The 21,773-nt window shown below is 38.8% G+C and overlaps 2 protein-coding genes across 2 annotated transcripts in view; both read left to right on the top strand.

Moving 5' to 3' along the window:
* The window catches only part of LOC125227918 (ubiquitin-protein ligase E3B), a 30,534-nt gene extending 21,122 nt beyond the window's left edge, over positions 1-9,412 (top strand). The window contains exons 13-21 of the mRNA XM_048132324.1: positions 64-262; positions 678-841; positions 2,559-2,705; positions 3,790-3,905; positions 4,557-4,686; positions 5,567-5,578; positions 6,064-6,216; positions 7,051-7,162; positions 7,975-9,412. Coding sequence (XP_047988281.1) covers positions 64-262; positions 678-841; positions 2,559-2,705; positions 3,790-3,905; positions 4,557-4,686; positions 5,567-5,578; positions 6,064-6,216; positions 7,051-7,162; positions 7,975-8,147 — 1,206 coding nt within the window. The 3' untranslated portion in view covers positions 8,148-9,412. The remainder of the gene's footprint in view (positions 1-63; positions 263-677; positions 842-2,558; positions 2,706-3,789; positions 3,906-4,556; positions 4,687-5,566; positions 5,579-6,063; positions 6,217-7,050; positions 7,163-7,974) is intronic.
* Positions 9,413-16,281: 6,869 nt separating this feature from the next.
* LOC125228404 (serine/threonine-protein kinase NLK2) overlaps positions 16,282-21,773 on the top strand; it is a 173,452-nt gene continuing 167,960 nt past the window's right edge. Inside the window, 1 exon segment of the mRNA XM_048132968.1 lies at positions 16,282-16,865. Within this exon segment, the coding sequence (XP_047988925.1) occupies positions 16,669-16,865 (197 nt within the window). The 5' untranslated portion in view covers positions 16,282-16,668.

Here is a 21,773-nt window from a genome sequence, read left to right on the forward strand (position 1 = left end):
ATAGGAACACGATGATTATTTCTATGCGTGGTTTCAAAATCTATAACTGTCACTTACCCACAGGTGGTGCTAGGGCTAACTGAACGCGCTTGCGGTGGCCGCTCAACTTTAGTGACAGTCCGTCGAGCGCGCCTAGTAGAAGACGGCTATAGGCAACTAGCGGCGTTGCCCAGCCGGGCCCTTAAAGGCGTCGTGCGCGTACGCTTCATAAACGAACAAGGGCTCGACGAGGCGGGTATAGATCAGGATGGTGTTTTCAAAGGTTAGTGTGGCAGGGTCGCCATGTAAACCGAGATTATGGTATATCTAATATTTCTTGCAGCTTACTTTAGGGACAGTATGTTGAGTCTCGTAGAAGACGGCTTCATAAACGAACAAGGGCTTGACAAGGCTGGTATAGATCAGGCCGGCGTTTTCAAAGGTTAGTACTGGCAGGGTCGCCATGTAGACACAGATGGTGCTATGTCTAATATATTTGTCTTGCAGTTTATAGACATTAGTGATAGTATGTTGAGTTTCGTAGCAGACGGTTATAGACAACCAGCGGTAGTCTCCGTAGCCTATGGACGCCTGCAACTACAGAGTCGTTACAAAGAAGTAAAAATGTAATAAATGTTCTGGCGAATATTTTATCGCCCATAGCTAACGAACTGTATGCGATATGACTTTTGTTTCAGAATTCTTGGAGGAGACAATAAAGCGCGTTTTCGATCCGTCGCTGAATCTGTTCCGAGTGACAAGTGAAGAGCGCCTCTATCCGTCGCCGACCTCGTGTCTCCAGGACAACCATCTACAGCTGTTCGAGTTTATAGGGCGAATGCTGGGAAAGGCTGTGTACGAGGTAAGAGTGCAATAAGTTTCGTAAGATTTTAAGGTGCTTCATCTAGGTTACGCGAAGCTTAGACCTCGCTTGATGGCGCCACATCTGCAATTTACTAATTTTAATTCTTGGAGGAGATAAATCCGCGTGTTTGATCCTTCGCTGAATCTGTTCCGAGTGACGAATGAAGAGCGCCGACCTCGTGTCTACAGGACAACCATCAACAGCTGTTCGAGTTTATAGGGCGAATGCTGGGAAAGGCCGTTTACAAGGTATGAGTGCAATAGTTTGGTAAGTTTTGGGTTTAAGGTGGTTCGCCTAGGTTACGCGAAGCTTAGACCTCGCTGGAAGGCGCCACATCTGCAATTTACCAGTTTTAATTCTTGGAGGAGATAAATGCGCGTGTTTGATCCTTCGCTGAATCTGTTCCGAGTGACGAATGAAGAGCGCCGACCCCGTGTCTCCAGGACAACCATTTACAGCTGTTCAAGTTTATAGGGCGAATGCTGGGAATGGCCGTTTACGAGGTATGAGTGGCATAGTTTGGTAAGATTTGGGTTTAAGGTGCTTCGCCTAGGTTACGCGAAGCTTAGACCTCGCTAGACGGCGCCACATCTGCAAATTACCAGTTTTAATTCTTGGAGGAGGCGCGTGTTCGATCCTTCGCTGAATCTGTTCCAAGTGACGAGCGAAGAGCGCCGACCTCGTGTCTACAGGACAACCATCTACAGCTGTTCGAGTTTATAGGGCGAATGCTGGGAAAGGCCGTTTACGAGGTATGAGTGCAATAGTTTGGTAAGATTTCCAATTAAATACCATTCAGATATTCAGAATGGGGTAACATTAACTCGCCAGATTTTAGCTACGACGGGTTTATGGCATATTTAATGTATACTTTTCTTTATGAGCTTCTGGATCCTTCACAACTGAGGGTTAGAAGTTTTTCACCAATCCATACTAAACTAATATTATAAATGGGAAAGTGTGTGTCTATTTGTTTGTCCGTTTTTCACGACAAAACGGAGCAACAAATAGACGTGATTTTTAAGTGGAGACAGTTGAAGAAATGGAGATGTTGTCTCGCTTCCCTAAAATGGGAGGAGGCAGTTTGTATCAAGCATTCCGCAATTTTCGAATTTATCGCGATCGAAGCTGCGAGCAAAAGCTAGTATACTACAAAACTCGCTCTATGTTCTTATGCTTTCCACTCTGACTCGTAATTTGACTTCCGGCTGTGCTTTAGATTTCAATGAAGGAGATCTTTATGTCTACACAGAAGTCTACCTATCCTGACTCACACTATGATTAACAATTTTACTTACCTATTAGAATAGAATAGAATAGAATTAATTTTATTCGCACACACACAAAAGAGAAAAATATTACAAAAAGGAACAAACAAAAAAAAGGTGTCTTGAAATGGTTTGACCTCAGCATATTACTTGCGGCTTGCGCTGATCTTCCGGTCAAACCATCCGGTGAAAAACATTCACGACAGGTAACTTGAACAAAATTATGGAAAACAACATAATACAGACAAAAAGACAAAAATATTACATGCTTTTTTTTTAAACTATAACTACTACTGAACGTATTATTTATGTTTGGTTGTCTGGGTAAATAAACAGTATCGTACCGTTTTAAAGGGTCGGACACCGCTTGGCTGTGCATTAAGCTTGCCAACCAGCGCCATATTGCAGTCTGCGGTGTCTATTACTTATACAACTATAACTTTCAGGGTATCGTAGTAGATGTGCCATTCGCCTCGTTCTTCCTAAGCCAAGTTTTAGGACAGACCAACCAAGCGCTATACAGTTGGATCGACGAGCTGCCCTCCTTAGACCGAGACTTGTATAGAAGTCTTACCTACATCAAACACTTCCAGGTTAGTGACAGTACTACAAATACTGCGTTTGTTGTACTTATTATGTAATGTTTATTATTGTTCGTCTTTACAATATCTTGGGATTAAGTAATTCATATACTAATATTATAAATGGGAAAGTGTGTGTCTGTTTGTTTGTCTGTCTTTCACGGCAAAACGGAGCGTCGAAATGACGTGTTTTTTTAAGTGGAGATAGTTGAAGGGATGGAGAGTGACATAGGCTACTTTTTGTCTCTTTCTAACTCCCCACTTCCCTAAAATGGGGGGTGGAAGGTTGTATGGATGATTCCGCAATTTTTGACTTTAACGCGAGCGAAGTCGCAGGCAAAAACTAGTGTCAAATATAAATACCACCAGCCATTGGAACACTGGGAACACATTTTACTTCATAAGATTTATTAAAGAAAACCCGACAAAAAACAGGCAGTATTTGTGAAGTCGAGAGAAATCATACTCGGCTCGATCGCGCGAGGACGCGCCGACTGTAGTGCCAGTTTTTCTGGCAGATTTTGAGCATTGCTAAGTGAATAAGCGCCGAAATAGCCGATGTTACTTTATAACAGTAGTATCAAAGAGGATCGAGTATTATAGAGAGTTACTGTCAAAGTAAAATATTTAATCACAGTGCATAGACTGCCATCTCTCAACATAAGAAAAACATGGGCAGAAGTTATTTTTAAATCCAATTTCTATTTATTAAATTAGGTTGAAATATATATAAAGCAACTGACTTGATCGTGACGTCACTCAATTCGATTTCATATAAATTCCATATTAGCAAGTCGTTCAAATTCGTTTTGACAGTTCTTAAAAAGAAGCTGATTTGACTAGGAGGCAAGTAGCCTATTTGGCCCATATTCTTAGCTAGATATGTGTTAAAATGTCAAATATTAATATTAGCTCCATCTAGCCGAGCGTCCCCCAAAGGTGTAACGCCATCCAGGCCACCGTACCTTTTTCTATATAGTTCTGAGGTACGTTTTTTTCTTATACTGTAGCGTCTATACGGAGTTACATATGTCTTTCATTACAATAAAGTCTTATAATTATACTGAGTGAAACTTCACAAAGGTACTGTTTTCAGGGAGACATTTCAACGTTGGAACTGACTTTTTCCGTGGACGAGGAGCGATTAGGCGAGATTGTTACTCACGAGCTGGTGCCGGGCGGGAAAGCTATTCCTGTCACTAATGAGAATAAGTAAGTGGCTTGTTACATTTTATACACATACACAAACTCGCGTCTGTATTCCCGAAAGGCAGACCATGCGAAACTGCTCAAGGTTGAGAGAAGGCGAAATAGCCCATCACCCACAGCAAAATTTAAGGATACGACTCCGAAAGATGGTGAAGTTCTAAACCCGTCACTACATGGAGAACTTTTTTTTTAGTATGAATAGGTAGACGTTTGACCACGATCACACCTGATGGTAAGTGATGATGCGGTCTACGGTGGAGCACGCTTACCTATAAGATAACTATTTACTCTTGCTTTAAAGATTGTACTCTTGCGGAAACACAGACTCAGGCAGGGCATTCCACTCCTTGGCGGTTCGCAAAAGAAATGTTGAAGCGAAATGCTTAGTGCGTATTTTTGGAATACTAACCGTGAAGCGATGCCGCAACTTAGGGTATATGTAGGTATATTGTTTTGTGCAATAAATGGTTTAAAACACAGAATGTATTACGAGTTCTTTATACGCGATAAAATCCGTTTCTATAGATTTATTCTTCAGCAAGTTACCATTAAAGATATAATGACGTAAAAATTATCTTTAAGTTAACACAGTTTGGGTAGGTAATTTTCGATTGAATTTCATATCTTATATTTTTGTTATTTATTCTGTTACAGAATCAATTACATACATCTGATGGCACATTTCCGAATGCATACACAGATAAAAGACCAAACGAACGCTTTCATCAAAGGCTTTAGGACCATTATAAATCCAGAATGGTTGTCACTGTTTTCTACCCCAGAGGTATGTAACCGATGTCAACTTAAAGTGAACCTTTAGGTTTATAACCCCTGTGTCTGACAACGTACAAAACTGAATATAATATTTGGCTCTTTTTTTGCATTTCTTCTTTACTAAAATTATTACTTTACTAAACTAAGGAGATATACTCGTAAAATCACTGTCTTCGTTTAAACTGTGAATTAATTCAACTGGGCCATTTTTTTCAAAGTTGTCCACCCCACTTTTTTTGTAACGTGGGTATTTTTTACGCGATTCATACTCAGAATCGCAGGGTCTTTCGATTCTGATAGGAGAAAAAAATATCCCAAGATTTCCATACATTTTTCAGATCTTCCATTCCGTTACCGCCATACAAAATGTATGAAAAAATGGTAACGGAATGGGAAAAAACCTTGGGACACTTTTTTTTCTCCTATTAGGATTGAAAGCGCTCGCGATTCTGAGTGGAAACCACATAAAAATTTCCAAATCCAAAAAAAGTGGGGTGGACAACTTTGAAAAAAATGGCCTAACTAACCTATAAGAATTTATAACTTTTCATCATCATTGATCATTATCATCATATCACGCATGATTATAGGACTGTCTTCTAGTACGCTACTTCTCTGGCTTCCTCTCTTCAAGTGTTAATGTCATATGGCCTATGTGGCATATCGTCACTACTTTAAAAAAAAACTTGTATCTTCGTCTGTCAATGAAAAGAAAATTGTAGTGAGTATGTATGGAATGGATATAGACTTACTGCGTTTTTAACTTTAAAAGTAGTGACGATATGTTGATAACAAAAAAAAGCTCCTGATAAACAATTGAATATAACATTATAAAGCTATTACTCAAAATTGTTTATGTATGAATGACCTTGTAATATTTGTTTTTGCAGCTCCAGCGTCTAATAAGCGGGACAACGTACCTCTAGACCTACGCGACCTGCGGCGCCACACACAATACTACGGCGGTTTCCACGACTCACACCGAGTGGTGTGTTGGCTGTGGGACGTTCTACAGCGAGACTTCTCTGAGAATGAACGCGCTATGTTCCTCAAGGTACGTTTGATAAGCGGCGACAACGTACCTCTCGACCTGCGCGACCTACGACGCCACACGCAATACTACGGCGGTTTCCACGACTCACACCGAGTGGTGTGTTGGTTGTGGGACGTTCTACAGCGAGACTTCTCTGAGAATGAACGCGCTATGTTCCTCAAGGTACGTTTGATAAGCGGCTACAACGTACCTCTCGACCTGCGCGACCTACGACGCCACACGCAGTACTACGGCGGTTTCCACGACTCACACCGAGTGGTGTGTTGGTTGTGGGACGTTCTACAGCGAGACTTCTCTGAGAATGAACGCGCTATGTTCCTCAAGGTACGTTTGATAAGCGGCGACAACGTACCTCTAGACCTACGCGACCTACGACGCCACACGCAGTACTACGGCGGTTTCCACGACTCACACCGAGTCGTGTGCTGGCTGTGGGACGTTCTACAGCGAGACTTCTCTGAGAAAGGACGCGCTATGTTCCTCAAGGTACGCTTGCTTTGCATAGACTACTCACCTGGGGGCTGACGCATCTCAAACTGCTTGTTATACGGGATGTAGGATGTGGGATGGAATGTTCTAGTGGGACTTCACTGAGAAAGAGCGCGCCATGCTCCTCGAGTAAGTTTCTTCTTACCTTGCTAGCTTGAGATCTAATAGCATTCGACATAGCTGTCGTAATATGAAAATTCGTGAACGTCAGCGACTGCTCCGTTGGTAGCCATGCAATTATATGGGATCCTAGTATATTTATAGGACTGGATTATAATTGGATGGTTACGAGTATACATAACAAAAAATATGTTATAATTAGGCTTAGGACTTTTTATGGCATACCGTGGTTCTAAAATCCGTGGAGTCGCCATATGAAAAATTTTCAAAGTCAAAGTCAAAGTCCAACAGTATGATGTCACATTAAATATAAATATTTATACACACTGTCACATCGTCACTGAGTTCATTTTAATCGAACGTAGTTGATTTTATCCTAATAGTAATTTTTTGCTATTATTATATAGGATTATGATAAAATTTACTAATAAATAACATTATTAGTAAAAATTAACTACGTTCGATTAAAATGAACTAGGTAACGTTGTGACAGTATGTATAAATATCTACGTTTAATATGACATCATACTGTTGGACTTTGACTTTGACTTCGAAATTTTTTCATATGTTGACTCCACGGATTTTAGAACCACGGTATGCCATAAAAAGTCCCAAGCCTAGTTATAATAATATAAATACAGCAACATAACTAAGTAGTGTTTTTTTAACCGAAGAAAATAAAATCCTTATCTGTAACATTTGTCATTCCAGTTCGTGACGTCATGCTCCAAGCCACCAGTACTCGGGTTCGCGCACCTCAAGCCTCCATTTTCTATCCGCTGCGTTGAAGTCGGGGACGATGAAGACACAGGAGACACGATAGGTAAAACATAGTCTCCTTGTTATTCTATGAAAAATTAGGAGACTAAATAATTAATGAATCTGGTTGTACTTACGTTATTATATCGCTATTGCTGTGATATGTTTCGGGCCAATTTAGAGGCTTCAGCATATATGACTCCACGCGGCGGCTAAACTCCGTGGACTGTATCGATACAATAACATGAGTGCAACCGTATATTCATTAATTATTTGAATATGTCTCACGAAAGTTGAACGTGTATAATTAGAAAACCCTTAAATACAATTGCTATTCAAATAAGAAGCAGCTGAAATTGCGGCGCTGGGCTGGCAACCTGTCACTGCCATATCACAATTTCGTAATCAACCTTAATAGGGATGACGACTACATTAAAAAATGACATTCTGTTTAGTCCGGCAATTAGATCGTCTACAATTACTGAACACATATTTTTCGCTTTATCTAGTAATCAATAAAAAAATACAAAAGATACAGGGCATCAAAGTTCCGGAGTGGGGGCTTGTGACGTCACTGTTAGGTAAAAATTTTACCTAGGCGTGACGTCACACAAAACTTCAACGCACTGTACCGTCATTTTTCGTTTACGAGAAAAAAGAAAAAATGTGTCCAAAATTTTTTTGATGATCTGACGGACTAAATTTTTTTTTTTAAGTCGTCTCGCCTATTACTAAGCGCAGTACTGAAGCTTGAGCAGTTTCATGTGCTTTGCCTCCCCTTTGCACCTGCCCCGTTTGCCCCCTTTGCCTTTGAACTCAGAACCATCGGTTTAGCAGGCAATACAAAGTAATTTAATATTTCAAATTTTGTTACAGGCAGCGTAATCCGCGGTTTCTTCACCATTCGCAAGAAAGACCCGCTGAACCGTCTACCCACTTCATCTACTTGCTTCAATCTACTCAAACTGCCAAATTATCAGAAGCGGAGTACACTGCGAGACAAACTACGTTATGCTGTCAATAGCAACACTGGATTTGAGCTATCCTAAACGTATTACGTGACAAGTAGGGTTCAAATTTAGGGGATGACTAGGTGAATCGTTTGACCACTTCATCCACGACAAACTGCTGTACTATGAGAAGCTGAGTATGGATGTAAGCTTCCTTAAAATGTGACGTGTCAAAAGTGTTATAACCACGAAACAAAGTTTTCAAATTTTCATCATACATGGCTAAGAACACTGACGGCCAATTCGGCTTTCAATCAAAAAAAAACGAAATCTAAATCGGTTCATCCATAGAAAGCTACTTAACGATGGCACAGACAGACACGTCAAACTTATAACACCCCGTCGTCCAAGTCGTTTTTACGTCGGGGGTTAAAAATGGCTTTGTGGTGTGCCCACTTGGTTTAACTTGAAACTGCCAAAATAATAAAATAAACTGCGCTACGGTTTGATCTTTCCTAAACATGATAGATGTTCAGTATAACATATTGCGATAACTCACTAACCCCGACAGGAATCGGACAAGATTAAAAGGGTTTTCACATCACTTGCCCGAGGCAAATGCTTGTGTCAAACAAGGCACTTCTAGAACTGAGGTGCTTCGCGCGGCAATAACTCGCGAGGCACATTCCGTATTGGTACGACAGAGCCAGCAAACGAACGCTACGACAGCAGTCCTACCTGTAGCTTTAGCAATATAGTTACCTAAAACTGATCATATTCTGAGCTGTCAGTTTGAACAAAATGAGAAAATTATAGCTATGTGGAGGGGATAGCTGTGCGTGACGCATACCCTTCGCCCCCTGTAATCCCCTGAGATACCTGTTTTTGAGTTCTGCGCAATAACGGTCAGCGCTAGTTTACTGTCGCTACTTTTAATAGATGTAGCTAATATCTTTGACTGCCCAACTTCATTGAACATAAATAACATTATGTGATGTGATGCGAGCGATGAGTGTGAATTTAAAATCCGAAAAAAAAAAATATTTTGTTAACCCATCAGAATTATTATAAGAGTTTTGAATGATTCACGGTTATTTTCATTATAATTATATTGACCGGGATATAAACCGTGATCACCTTTTTGATTTTTGTCAAGCTCCTGATATTTCGACGCAGTTGCATGCATCATAATCACGGTCTATATCCCGGTCAATATAAGTCATCAGAATTATTCATTAGTTACGTTTATATGATGCAGGGAATTGATTTGAATAATTTAAAACATTTAGTACCATTTTGGGTGTTTATAAATAATTACACGCAGCAAATGCATGTTAACTTAAGTACATTAATCGCTTTTATCATGTAAAAACAACATTTAATGCAGAATGAAAATATTTACTTTGCCTTTATAGCTAAGATTAGCTACTGTAAAAATTACATTTAGTTTTACCCGATGCGAGAATGCTCCATAAGTGTTGCAAAATCATTTTTTAGACTATTTTGGGATTATCCATACTAATATTATAAATGGGAAAGTGCGTGTGTCTGTTCTGTTTGTCCGTCTTTCACGGCAAAACGGAGCGACGAATTGGTGTGATTTTTTAAGTGGAGATAGGGAGTGGAGGGATGGAAAGTGACATAGGCTACTTTTTGTCTCTTTCTAACCCCCCTCATCCCTGAAATGGGGGGTGGAAGTTTGTATGGAGCATTCCGCAATATTCGAATTAAACGCGAGCGAAGCCGCGAGCAAAAGCTAGTTTGATATGAAAAAATCCTGCGCTACAGATATTCAAATATCTTGAACAAACAACATTTATCACGAGATAGAAATTTGTGTGAATAATAAATACATTCTATTAAAGAAATTGGAGAAAACCCTTAACTTTGTTATGTATGAAGCCTAATATTACTGATACGAATTATTTATACTGTATCTGTTAGAAATGTTAGTTCTTACTTAATGTTAGATTACTGTCATGAATTAGTTACTATATAATGTGTGTGCGTGTTATAATAATGAATATTTCCATATATAAATACGAAGTCAACCCGTCAGTAACTTGTGTACATAGACAATAATGTAATTTTAGGTATTTTAAAATTAGTTACATGTTTATTTTTATGTGCAATAGGTATCGGAGAAAGGAATTGAACGCTATTTTTAGTTAAGTTACTAGGCTTACTCAGAGCGAGCAGCGTAGCGAGGTAAATACCAAATATAGGCGTGCCTCGGGCGAGGCAGCGTTTCCCTTGGCAGATAGTGCGTACAAGAAGTTTACATTGGCCATTTGCCGCGCGAGGATATTGCTAGGCGACGCTGCTAGCTCTGTGTGTTCTGGCCTATTATTTTTGGAAGTAAATCTAAAAAAATTTAAAAGGATCCTGTAGTCGAAGAGATCATATGACTATGTATGTTCATAATATTTTGCCGTTGAAGCTATCTTGGTACTATGGGTGTGGAATTTAGTTTAGATGTAAAGTGCTTTCTTCCACATGGCATTTGTTTAAAAACTAACTAATGAGATTTATTTAGGTAATAGATCAAAAGTAACGACGAGACATTTTTAGGGTTCCATATTTTTTATAATTTGGCCACACAAAACAGAACTAAATTAACTAAAAATAAAATTTGCCCTCATACCCATTAATTATGACATTTCCACACTGGTCTTTGCAAATAGCCGGGGGCACACAAAGCGAGACCATGCACAACGGTCTAATTTTATAAAAAAAAAACACAGTTCGACAACGTAATATCGACTAAATCCCAGCTCTCGGTCATGTCACCCAACATTCCTAAAATTCCTCCCGCGTGCACGGAACTCGCGCGCCGACTGTATGTAGTATGTAGATGTGCCATGGCTGAGTCAAAGCGCGCTTGCCTCAGTCGAGGCATGTCTACAATGCGCGAGCACATTGCCTCGCGGCGTGCATCGCTCTGTGTGGACCCGGCTAATGGCGTGAAAATTAACTTGATCCGAATCTGCTTACCTATTTATCAAGAACATATTGATTTTAGGTCATTACTATTGGCTTACAAACAGGAATATCCCGTTATTTATACTATAAAACACATATATCATTTGTTAATAATACTAATATATTTAATTCGTTAATTTTCTTACATTAGTGCAATTTATTTTTATGCCAGTTATCATAATTCTGTATTCGATACAAACAAAACCGTGTAACTTCGATATTGTCTATCTCCAACTCTCCAAAATGTTAGAAAGATCATCTAAACTATATGTACAGTTGTTATCAGATCGATACATCAGAGCTGAAAACTATACAATAAGTACAATCAATTGGGATTATACTTCCTAGGCCACCGTAGAACCTTGTCACAGTAAGCGTTTAAGGGTTCTAGAGTGGCCTGGCGTTGGATTCAATTTGTTTGACCGTACGTGAACGTTAACGCTTTTCCAGTCCGCATAAATCTACAATTTTTCCCTAAACTTCAATACATATTTGATGATGATGATGATGATGATTCGTTTGAAGACAAGTCACATTTTCCGATAATACAAATTAATTTGAACCTTAAATCGGAACGCTATTGAAATTATACTGTGTAATGTGTTTGATCGTTCTTTTCTCATGAGATTCATTTACATATTCATTGCAATCTAATTACTTACAACCTTTACCAGACAAATAAAGTGCGATATTAATTTTAATTGCGTTTTATAACCAACAAAATTCGTCCCGGATTACTTACATCACATGGTTCAAATAACATGAAAAAACTTTAGTTTTAGAGTCCATGTACGGAAAAGAGTTAACGTGTTGATAAAGATAACAGATGCATTGTTCAAATATTCAAATATCTATGAACAGTAAATGCGTTTTCACATTATCCGATCCGATATCGGATGTCGGACCGATATCCCATACATTACATGCCCCATCTTGGATTTTTTCCATTGAAATCCTTCCGGCACCCGATACCGGATCGGATAATGTGAAAACGTACTAAGGCCGCTTCGATATATCTGATATGATAACTATATTTGCACGTTTTGAAGCTCTATGTAAATACTATTCATTAAACAAACTACTTTTATATAGAATCTAACCCTGAAAAAAGATTGTATTTTGTAGTGGTGTTTCCATTTTGTTTTATAACTTTTAGGTATTTACTATACATGAACTCTGACATAAATCGGGATAAGGAAATTTTGTACTAGCCACGTAAATATGTTGTATGACACAATGTGATTCTCTGTGATAATATAATTGATATTTATTAAAATTGAGTATTATTTATGTATATCACCTCTTCAATAATTCCTTACTTAAATATCTAATATTATTGTTTGTTTCGTTTTCTTTCAACCCCTTATTTGCCAAGAGTGGCACTGAAGCTTTAGTAGTTTCATGTGTTCTGCCTATCCCTTTATGGGATACAGGCGTGATTGTATGTATTGTATGTATGTATGTATTGTTTGTTTGTTGTAGTAGGTAACAACCATGCGCGGATCCAGGGGGGGAGGTCATGGGGGTCATGACCCCCCCTTGGAGCCTAGGTTGGCCATATAAATAGACCACGTGACCCCCCCCCCCGGGGCCTGGGACTTTACCACGTGACCCCCCCCCCTGGGCACGAAGCTGGATCCACGCTTGGTAACAACTACAGTAACTACACTGAAATACACTCGACTTCTTCAGTAGAAAACAGACAAAATTCAACCACAGAATATATAATAGTACAAGTACAGAAGGCTCACTCCTTTGATGTTCACAAAACGCCGCCATTCTAAACTTACCTACATTAACAAACGGACCGCACGCGTGCAGACGACATTGAATTCTATTGCGCCGCGCGAAGGTCGTCGCCACTGAATCTCGCGGCCGCCGGCATGTACTTGTAAAACAGACAAGTGAGCCGCCCCTGATTCAACTTAATATACTATCGGCTGCAAAAGTGTAAATGGCGAATTTATCAATGAATTCATTCATAATTTCTCCATGCACTTTTGCGGCTGATAGTACAATCGCCGTCAAATATCGGAGCTGTCACAAATATAGACAAACGCCTCTAGTGTCTGCGTTAGAGTGTATGTTCAAATTTTATTTTGATTGATGTCTTGCAATTAATATTTTCTTCGGGTTGGTGTGATGAAAACACAGACCACCCAACTGTTCTGTGGATGAAAAGTAATGCGTTTGGCTCGGGGACTTTAATGCCTTAAAACCTAGATTCCATGCTCAAGATTCCACTTTAATATAAAATAAAATTATAAAAACAAAAACCGCAAAAACTATAAAATAACAAAAAAAATATTTTTATTGAAATTTCATGCTTAAAATTTATCGTCACAAAACAAACAGTGAGTTAACTTTTGTTAACAACTTTCGTTAATTGGGGGGTCCCAAATTCTGAAAATGCCCTTAAATGAGCCATTTGGGGGTAGATTTTGTTTACGTTTATTTAAATACCTAAAGAAACAGTATAGGTACTCTGGCACAGCGTGTGTTTATGTGTGAGCACTAGAAAAAGTCGATAAAATTAAAAATTTCACTGTAGACATTTCAAAATTCGCGTCTTTTTTTAATGGCCCCTGTACACACATGGCCAACGGTTCCACCAGCCCTTTGTGAAACCCCTTGGCCAAGATAAGAGCCGCTGTTTACACATTGGCGAACCAATCACTTGGCATTGGCTCTTCATGAAAGATGGACGTGGAATGAAAAAATCTAGGAAATTCTTGGTCATAGACGTTGTCAAAAAAATATTAAAAAATAATAACCCCGTAGTAAAATTAATTAAGGCAAAAAAACAGTAAATTGGAGAAAAAAGTAATTCAGGGACTTGAATATACATTTATTTACACTTATTTGCAATATTAACAATTTTTGAATATTCTGATAAGAACATTTATCTTTTTTAGGAAATACATTAAACATTTGCAAGGTTATTTTATTTCCTAAAATCTACACTATTATTGGCATAGATAAACTTATTATTTTCGTAAATATGACACTACTGTCCTCTCTGACGGCTGACGACCAACTGAATGAAGCGCCAACGTGTAAACGCAGTTGGCCATTGGCGCCAAGATCCTTTGATGTGTGGACGTTTAAAAACCGACACGAATCGGTTGGCCGGCAAGCGCAAGCGCCAACTGCAAACTTACGGCCAAGTAGCTCTCTACACACATGGCCAAGGGGGTTGGTGGAACTGTTGGCCATGTGTGTACAGCGGCCATAACGCTTTTTATGGGCCAAAGCAAAGATGAAGTTGTAAAAAACCCGCGAAAATTCAAGCTTACTTTTGAAAGAAACATGGAGTACCCATGGAGTACCTCTATTCTCCGTGACAAATAAAAAAAATCTGGGAATGCTCCATGCATGCCCAGATTTGTTTTTAATTGTCGCTTTGCTCAGAGATTTATTTGAAATTATAAAATTCATAAGTGATAGTCGATAGATATGATTGCATTGGTGTGTGATTGGACTGATTGGCTAGATTATATTATATTACTTGTTGTCTTAATTAAGGGGATTTCTAAGAAAATAGACAAACTGTTTTACCCGATTTTTTCAAATTCAGCGCGGAACACTAACGGCATATCACCATGACAACGTTACTAGCAAATTTGGTTTTAAAATTTTCGGTAGGTGGCGCTTTATTTCAAGTGCGTGCGGCCTGTGCGCCGCTCCAACCACTAAGTTTAAAGAAAGTAATCCGATTGGAAACTCAAAATCCACTTTCACACTGATAGTTCTAAAAACACCTTTTTACGAAATAAATGCATTGTTCTTTTTCCTAATATTTTTAGGATAAATTAAGTTTTTTTTTTTATATTTCGTTGATAATTCCTTGAGTCTGTCAAAAGATAATCATGAAAATATGAAGCCCAACGAGCATAACATTTGCTTGTTGGAGTTTATTGTTTAAAAATGTTACATTGTTGAAGAAAGTAAATAAAATGGCGACGGTTTGCCGGATTGATTCTTACGCCCCGTGTTAAACAAAATGTTTTAAATATGTAAAAATAAAACGTTAAATACGGTTCTATAATTTTCATAACTCCTTAGGGAAAACGATTTTTCTATAAGTCCCGCTTCGCCTGCGTGCGATTGCACATTTTACTGTGGGAATGAATGCCGTGAAGTAGTAGTTTATACAATCGTGATATAATACGGAGCTTACCAGTCGAGTACCATAATTACTCCACGGAGCTTGCTGAGTGGGTTAACAGTACGGTACGAGAATAAAAAGCTTAATTATATCACTATTGTATACAATACTTTTTCTATGAGTCATCGTCTTCATCATCAATGGACGAACAATATCATCATTCAAGTTAAAATTAATGTTATACCGTCGTTCACCGTTGTATCAACATCGAATTTTCTGGCAACCAATTATTTGTAATAATGGTCTCTGATTGGTCGATAACGCAATAGATTAAAAAAAATGTTTCAGATGCTAAAAATTTGCCAGGTATCGCCAATTAGTATAGAAATTGTATGAAGTTCTATTTTAGAATTTTTTCAGTCAACTAAAGTGAAGTGTAATGAAATATTATAGTTGATCAAGTGTCAAAGACTATCCAACACTGAAAAGTCAGGACGTGAAGCAGCAACGATTTTAACAGCGCCATCTAGCGGTACGAGTTGTTCAAAGTAGTTTGTCAGTATAGGCGTTGTACGTAAAACAACACAAAATGCGATTTCTTGATCTACTTTAACATTTTTAGACGGAATAAAACCAAGAAATAAGTGTGTGATTTTTTAAAATTTGAAACTGTATTAACTAAACTATTTTGATCAACTCATGCCGCTAGAGGCGCTAGTATCGCGTGTTGCCAGCTTTGGCACCAAGCTGCACGTATTAACTCGTAGAGTTTACATAGCATTTGTTATAGTTTAGGGGCAAAACGGGACTTAATCGCGTAAACACTACAATCGCGTAAACAGTATATAAATGTAAGTGTTTACGCGATTAAGTCCCGTTTTGTTCTAAAATTATGAGTGCAAATCGTGTTAGTCTAAATCAATATATAAGCGCTTCATGTATTAAAATGAACACTTCAGAAAAATACCCACATAAAATATTTAGTCAATAATTATTGTATTTTCTAAAGGCAGAAAGGTAGGTACGACGACGGCCTCTTTGTTAAAAATTGTTTAAACCACGCCGCGGCGCAGTGCTCTGTTTCATTCAGCGGACGAATCCAAGCCAAGCGGAGCAGCTGTTTATCGCGTCGTCGCCATTGTTGTTTGCTCTCTCGTTCTCGCGTTCCCCTTCCAGTCTCGCTCGATTCTCGTGGCGCGTGGACGTTTGCGTAGCGCCAGAAAATATATCACGGTTTCCTTCTTTGTCCAGAAATTGTAATCTGGAACCGAAGGAGCAAGCTCGTGCTTGCGTACACGTTTGAAAACTTACCGTTGCGTGTGTGAAATAACTGGTGAAATCTGCTGGTGTATCCCGTCGTGTGTGTGCGTTCAGTGATTCCCGCATAGTCGTTCGAGCATGAATAATAAAGAAGCAGCCGGTGATCTCGTCGCGTGGATCTCGGGTGCGAGCTGGTGACGGGAGCGGAGTGCGGGTGTCGTGGGGTCCCTGTGATGAGTCTGCGGTGACGGCTCGCCGCGGAGCGGTTGGATGGCGGCAGTGACCGGCCCCGCGCGGCACTCTCGCGTGTCAATGAGTGTGTCAATGTCGCTGATGCAGGGCGGAACGCCGACCGCGTCGCAGGGCGCCATCCTGGCGGCGGCGGCGCCCTACTACCAGACGCCGGCCATCCCCTCGGATGTTCAGCCCGACCGGCCGATCGGCTACGGCGCCTTCGGTGTCGTATGGTGAGTCAACATCCTGCCTCCTTATCTAAATCCCAGAGTCTACTTTGTTAATTCCCGTCCAAAATGCGCGAGTTCCCTCTGTCAAACGTGTTAATTTGATTTGCTCTTGAAAAGTTTTCGTGGTATTTTTTTAGGTCTATGTTTGTGTTTGTTTGAAATTTCGTGAAAGGGAGGCATGCAGAGCTTGTTAATATTTGGTAGAGTACAGTTAGGAACGTTTTATGACTTCTTTTGGATGGGCAGTATCATCAGTACATTTACCTACTTTACTATAACTTCTTTCAAAAATGATGCTGATGAACCTTTCTATATCCTATCATTTGCCTATGTGTGTGTGTGTCAACAGTCTTTTCCACTTTGCCCAGTCTTCAGCAGCCAGCATGTTTCTTAGGCTTACCACTACCTTTATATTCTAGGGCTTGGCTTAACTTGCCTTAGACATTGAGCCAAGACATATATTTCCTAAATAGTCTGGTCTGTGATACCTGTATCAAAGCATACATTTTAATTTAGGGGACTTTCCCATGATTCCCATGATTGGCTGGATAAATAATATTGCATGTTTATATCTATTTGTATTTTTCTTTACAAAAAGGGTCACTTCATTTTTTAAATATGTTTCCTTATTTTTATAATCAATACTCAGTTAATTTCTCTTCCTCCTCCTATTTTTAAGATCTATTTTTAAGAGAGATTATTAAAAATGATATAGGGTATACCCTATACTCCTAGTCCCACCCCCACCTTTCATGAGAATCAAAAGCAATTGAACTTATAAAATGTATGTCTTGTTACAGTAACTGTAATGCAATTCCTTATTCAGTAATTATTAATTTATTATGTATTTAATAAGTAAACCCAAAATTTAGACCTTTGATTAATTTTATACATGCATTCTTGTATGCGACAAAGTTGACTCCATCAACAATTATTGTTCTGATGATGGAATGCTCTGATCTGGCTCGCTAACCCAAATTTGGTCTTGAAAATGCACACTACACAAGCTATAGAGATTAAATTACAAAGTTAAAATGAGTTGTTTCTGCTTTGTTGGATTGGATAGTGTTAATAAGTAGGAAAAACAAACAATTTAAATTATGCTGTTGTTGTTTCAGAACATAATTGCATTTTTTTTTTCATTTCACAAGACAGCAAAATAAATAAATTACAAATTACATTAAAATCAAATATTAGGGTTAAAAATGCAATTTCAGCTTTATTTTTCACAGTATGAAGTATCTTAAAAAAATTAGGTGTCATCAAGTTAGTGCTGCAACTTTGCCTTCCCTGCCTAACATTGCCTGCCTCAAAAATAGTAGTTTTCCACAAAATTGATGTCTCTAAATCTATAATTCTTGGGAGATAGGATAGTGACTGCCATTTTAAATGGCTAATCGGTAAAGAATCACTATTATTCGAGCTAGGAAATGTTAGCAGGGTTTCAAAGTTGCAGCATCTAACGGTGTTTAAAAACACTGATATTGACCTAGATCATTCTCTCCTGTCCTACTAAATTCAATACCCTAGTGCATCTAATGACGTCCGTAACCAGGGCATCAGAACAGTGGCTACAATAGACAACCAGCCTATTATAATATACTGTTGACACAATTACTTGTCCACTTGTATACCTTTATGCGAAGTTGTACGGTCTATATCGGTCTTTGTTGTTGTAACCGTTCACGAGACTCATTGTCGCGCTCACAATGTACCGACGAAAGTGCATTCGGCACATTTCTCTATTAGTAAATTACCTTCATTCATAATTTAAATTTATTGGAAATCACAAGAATGGGACACACAAACAGGCTATAAAAAAAGTTGAAAAACTGATTTAATGTTCAGAAGGTTGCCAATTTCCAAAGAGTTGCGACGGATGCCCGAAACCATTTTAAGCGTCAAACGTACACTTCTACCTCATTATTCTCTTTAATTTTAATTCTCAACATAAATGAAGAGTAAAATGAGGACTATTTATGCTTTCGAATTGAGAAGAGGAACCCCTTTGCTTTGGGAACAGATGGGAGTTGCTATGCGCTAAGCCAAGTCATGTGAATACAGGGAAAGGGGTAAATTTTGGCCAATGCGATTTTAGCCGTGTTAACAAGGGTAACAGAATAAGTGCATGTACATTCAACATAATTAGTAAATACCTATTCATAATGTTGAAATTATCAAGGGTTGACAAGGTTGAAAATGTCACGTCAGTCACGTGCGGAAAATGTACGGGGAAACAGACAAAGGATGTATGGTTCTATAGTTTCATAATGCGTTTGTCTTTTGCGAACAGGAACGAGCACGGACAGTGGTCATTGTCTTTTCGTCCGCTTTGTTACTCGACCGAATATTTTATAGGTACCCATTTTATGCCTTTGAATCCCAACTCAATCCAAGACCTTGCAAAAAATCTCTTGGCAGTTCTTTTTGCAAGGTCTTGGACACATACCGAGCATAAAAAAATGTGATAATCATTTAAGTAAGGCTGCATGGAAAAAGAGAAACATTGATTCCTTTATCCATAAAAAATACGGCACTGATTAGTTAAATTATGTTTTATACCCTTCTCTCGCAAACGATTATAATTCAATTCAAGTTTATACAGCGTCTATTAATAACGCCACGAGACAAGAAAAACATAAGAGAATCGTCATTATGTATTTACCCTACATGACTAAAGGTATTTAGGGAATATAAAAAGGCAAAGGAACAGTTATTTATTTAACTAGTCCATATTATATAAATATGATATGCATTTAAACCCCTATTCCCATTATAAGACCACACAGAGAGAATCCACACCAGATGCGTAAGCAAGCATGGCGGTTCGACCCTGACAGCACTTGGTAAAAAAATTGTAATCGATAAGCTATCTATGGATTCAGCACATTCTTTGCATTCTTGGCGTTTAGGAAGTATACATAGGCATAATTTCTAGAAATACCTATACTATAGACATAGACATAGACATAGACATCATTTATTGGTAATAACATATTACAGGTCACAATTGGTACTTATTTCTACATATCTTATATCTACTGTACAATTATTGCATCAATTAAATATTAAATTTATTATTATTACATTTTACATTATTCTTTACAGTCAATAAATTCTTTAAAGTTATACTGTACCTATACGTGATTAAATGTCGTCTACGTATAACATGACAGGGCATTGTATTTTCAATGCTCATAAGAACTCTACAATACCTATTTGTGCTCTATGAACATTTGAACGACTAATTGACACTAACATAACACACTAACAGCTGAGTTCATTTGAAACGCTAAGTAGATACGTTTGCTTGATCTATGATATATATGACATCTGTGCTAATACCTATTTGTGATCTATGAACATTTAACAACTAATTGACGCTAACATAACAAAAGCCTGCATCTTGGCATTAAGGATTATAAAGTTTTAAATTTCGTTATAATCAACTTATTTTTATTAAGTTGTTTGTTTGTTAGGTTATGCTGAAATTACGTATCAAAGTCAATTACATAAATCAATCTCTTCATGACGGAATTGTGGGCATTGTTAGCCAGTTTGCCGTCCTCTGTGCAAGTTTACAGCGTCTGAACACGAGTTGCTCGTTAAGACGCAAGAAAAATCGTGGTCGCGTTTTAACATCTCTTTTATTTCGCTCGGAACAAGCGATCTCGTTTATGGCTAAAATGAATGCTTTTCGGTACAGTGTTGGCGTCACTATCGGTGAACAGAATCGTGGTTTAATATTTGTTGCTCGCTGTTTCTTCACTTCGCATTCCAGGACATAAAATATCATCTTAACGATCCATCATTAATGTTGATCTTCAAAGAATACGGGTCATGAAAACTTCAGGATAACGTAAAAGTTATAGACACGTGTCCAAAACTAAGTTTGGTCGCGATAGAAACGTGCACTACGCTTGTAATCTGCAATTGCCTTTGTAAACACGTGGTGTTCGCATCGGGCGTTGACGTGTATTTGATCTAGCGTGAACGACATAAGAGCGGTTTTCAATATTCATGTTTCCCACAATCGAGTGCACATTGCGCGTACCTAGCGACGCTGCCGCCTTCAATACACTCTCCACTTTATTCCTTCACATTATGTTTCTATTTTATACGCCACCAGTTCTGTTATCAAGATTAATGCAACGCCTGCGTGTTCACGGCCCATTCGATATTGGACTTTACTGCTCCGCGTCACAGTTTGTCGTGGAGAGCGAGAAGTAGTTTATAGTTGAAGCAGTGCAGCGGGGGTTGTTAGGTGGGTATGGGTGGGTGCTTTGTGTCGAGTCGTCGTGCGTAGGTAGGGCTCCGATGGCGCTTGGCGCGTCGATTGTGTGTGAACGACCGCGACGAGGGGAGGCGCGCCTGATTATACCGAGCGATCGGCCGAGGGCCCTAAACCAGACCCGGAGACCGCGCTCCCGTCCGTTGAATGTAAATTAGGGCTTCTTTTTACATTTTAGTTATACCTATTCTTGTAGTTAATTTATTCGAACACGGCTTTGCATTTGTGTAAGTGTCTCGACAAAAAGAATGGAGGATCATTTGGGTCGTGCACAATATGGATGCTCCCTCGTGCTCATCTTTGTAATGACTAGGTTTCGTCATTGACCGCCACTGCAGTTGTAATAACGCTGTTACGTAGCCAAGGTTATAAACACCGAAACGTCTAGCTTTATCTAAGATCGTGATAAAATCTCAGCCCACCCAAGTTTCGTTATATTTATAATACATGATATATTATATTTGAATAAATAGGAAGTGCACTATAGTACAGCCTGGTAGAAAAGAGTAGAAATGAATAGGGGCGCCACCGTCTATGTAACCCGTTTTGCATGTGGCAATTATTTAGTCCGTTTTGTATGAGAACTGTAAGTGTTGCTATGACAAAAAAAAGTAATTTCT

The sequence above is a fragment of the Leguminivora glycinivorella genome, chromosome 7, assembly GCF_023078275.1.
Source record: "Leguminivora glycinivorella isolate SPB_JAAS2020 chromosome 7, LegGlyc_1.1, whole genome shotgun sequence".
Lineage (NCBI taxonomy): Eukaryota > Metazoa > Arthropoda > Insecta > Lepidoptera > Tortricidae > Leguminivora > Leguminivora glycinivorella.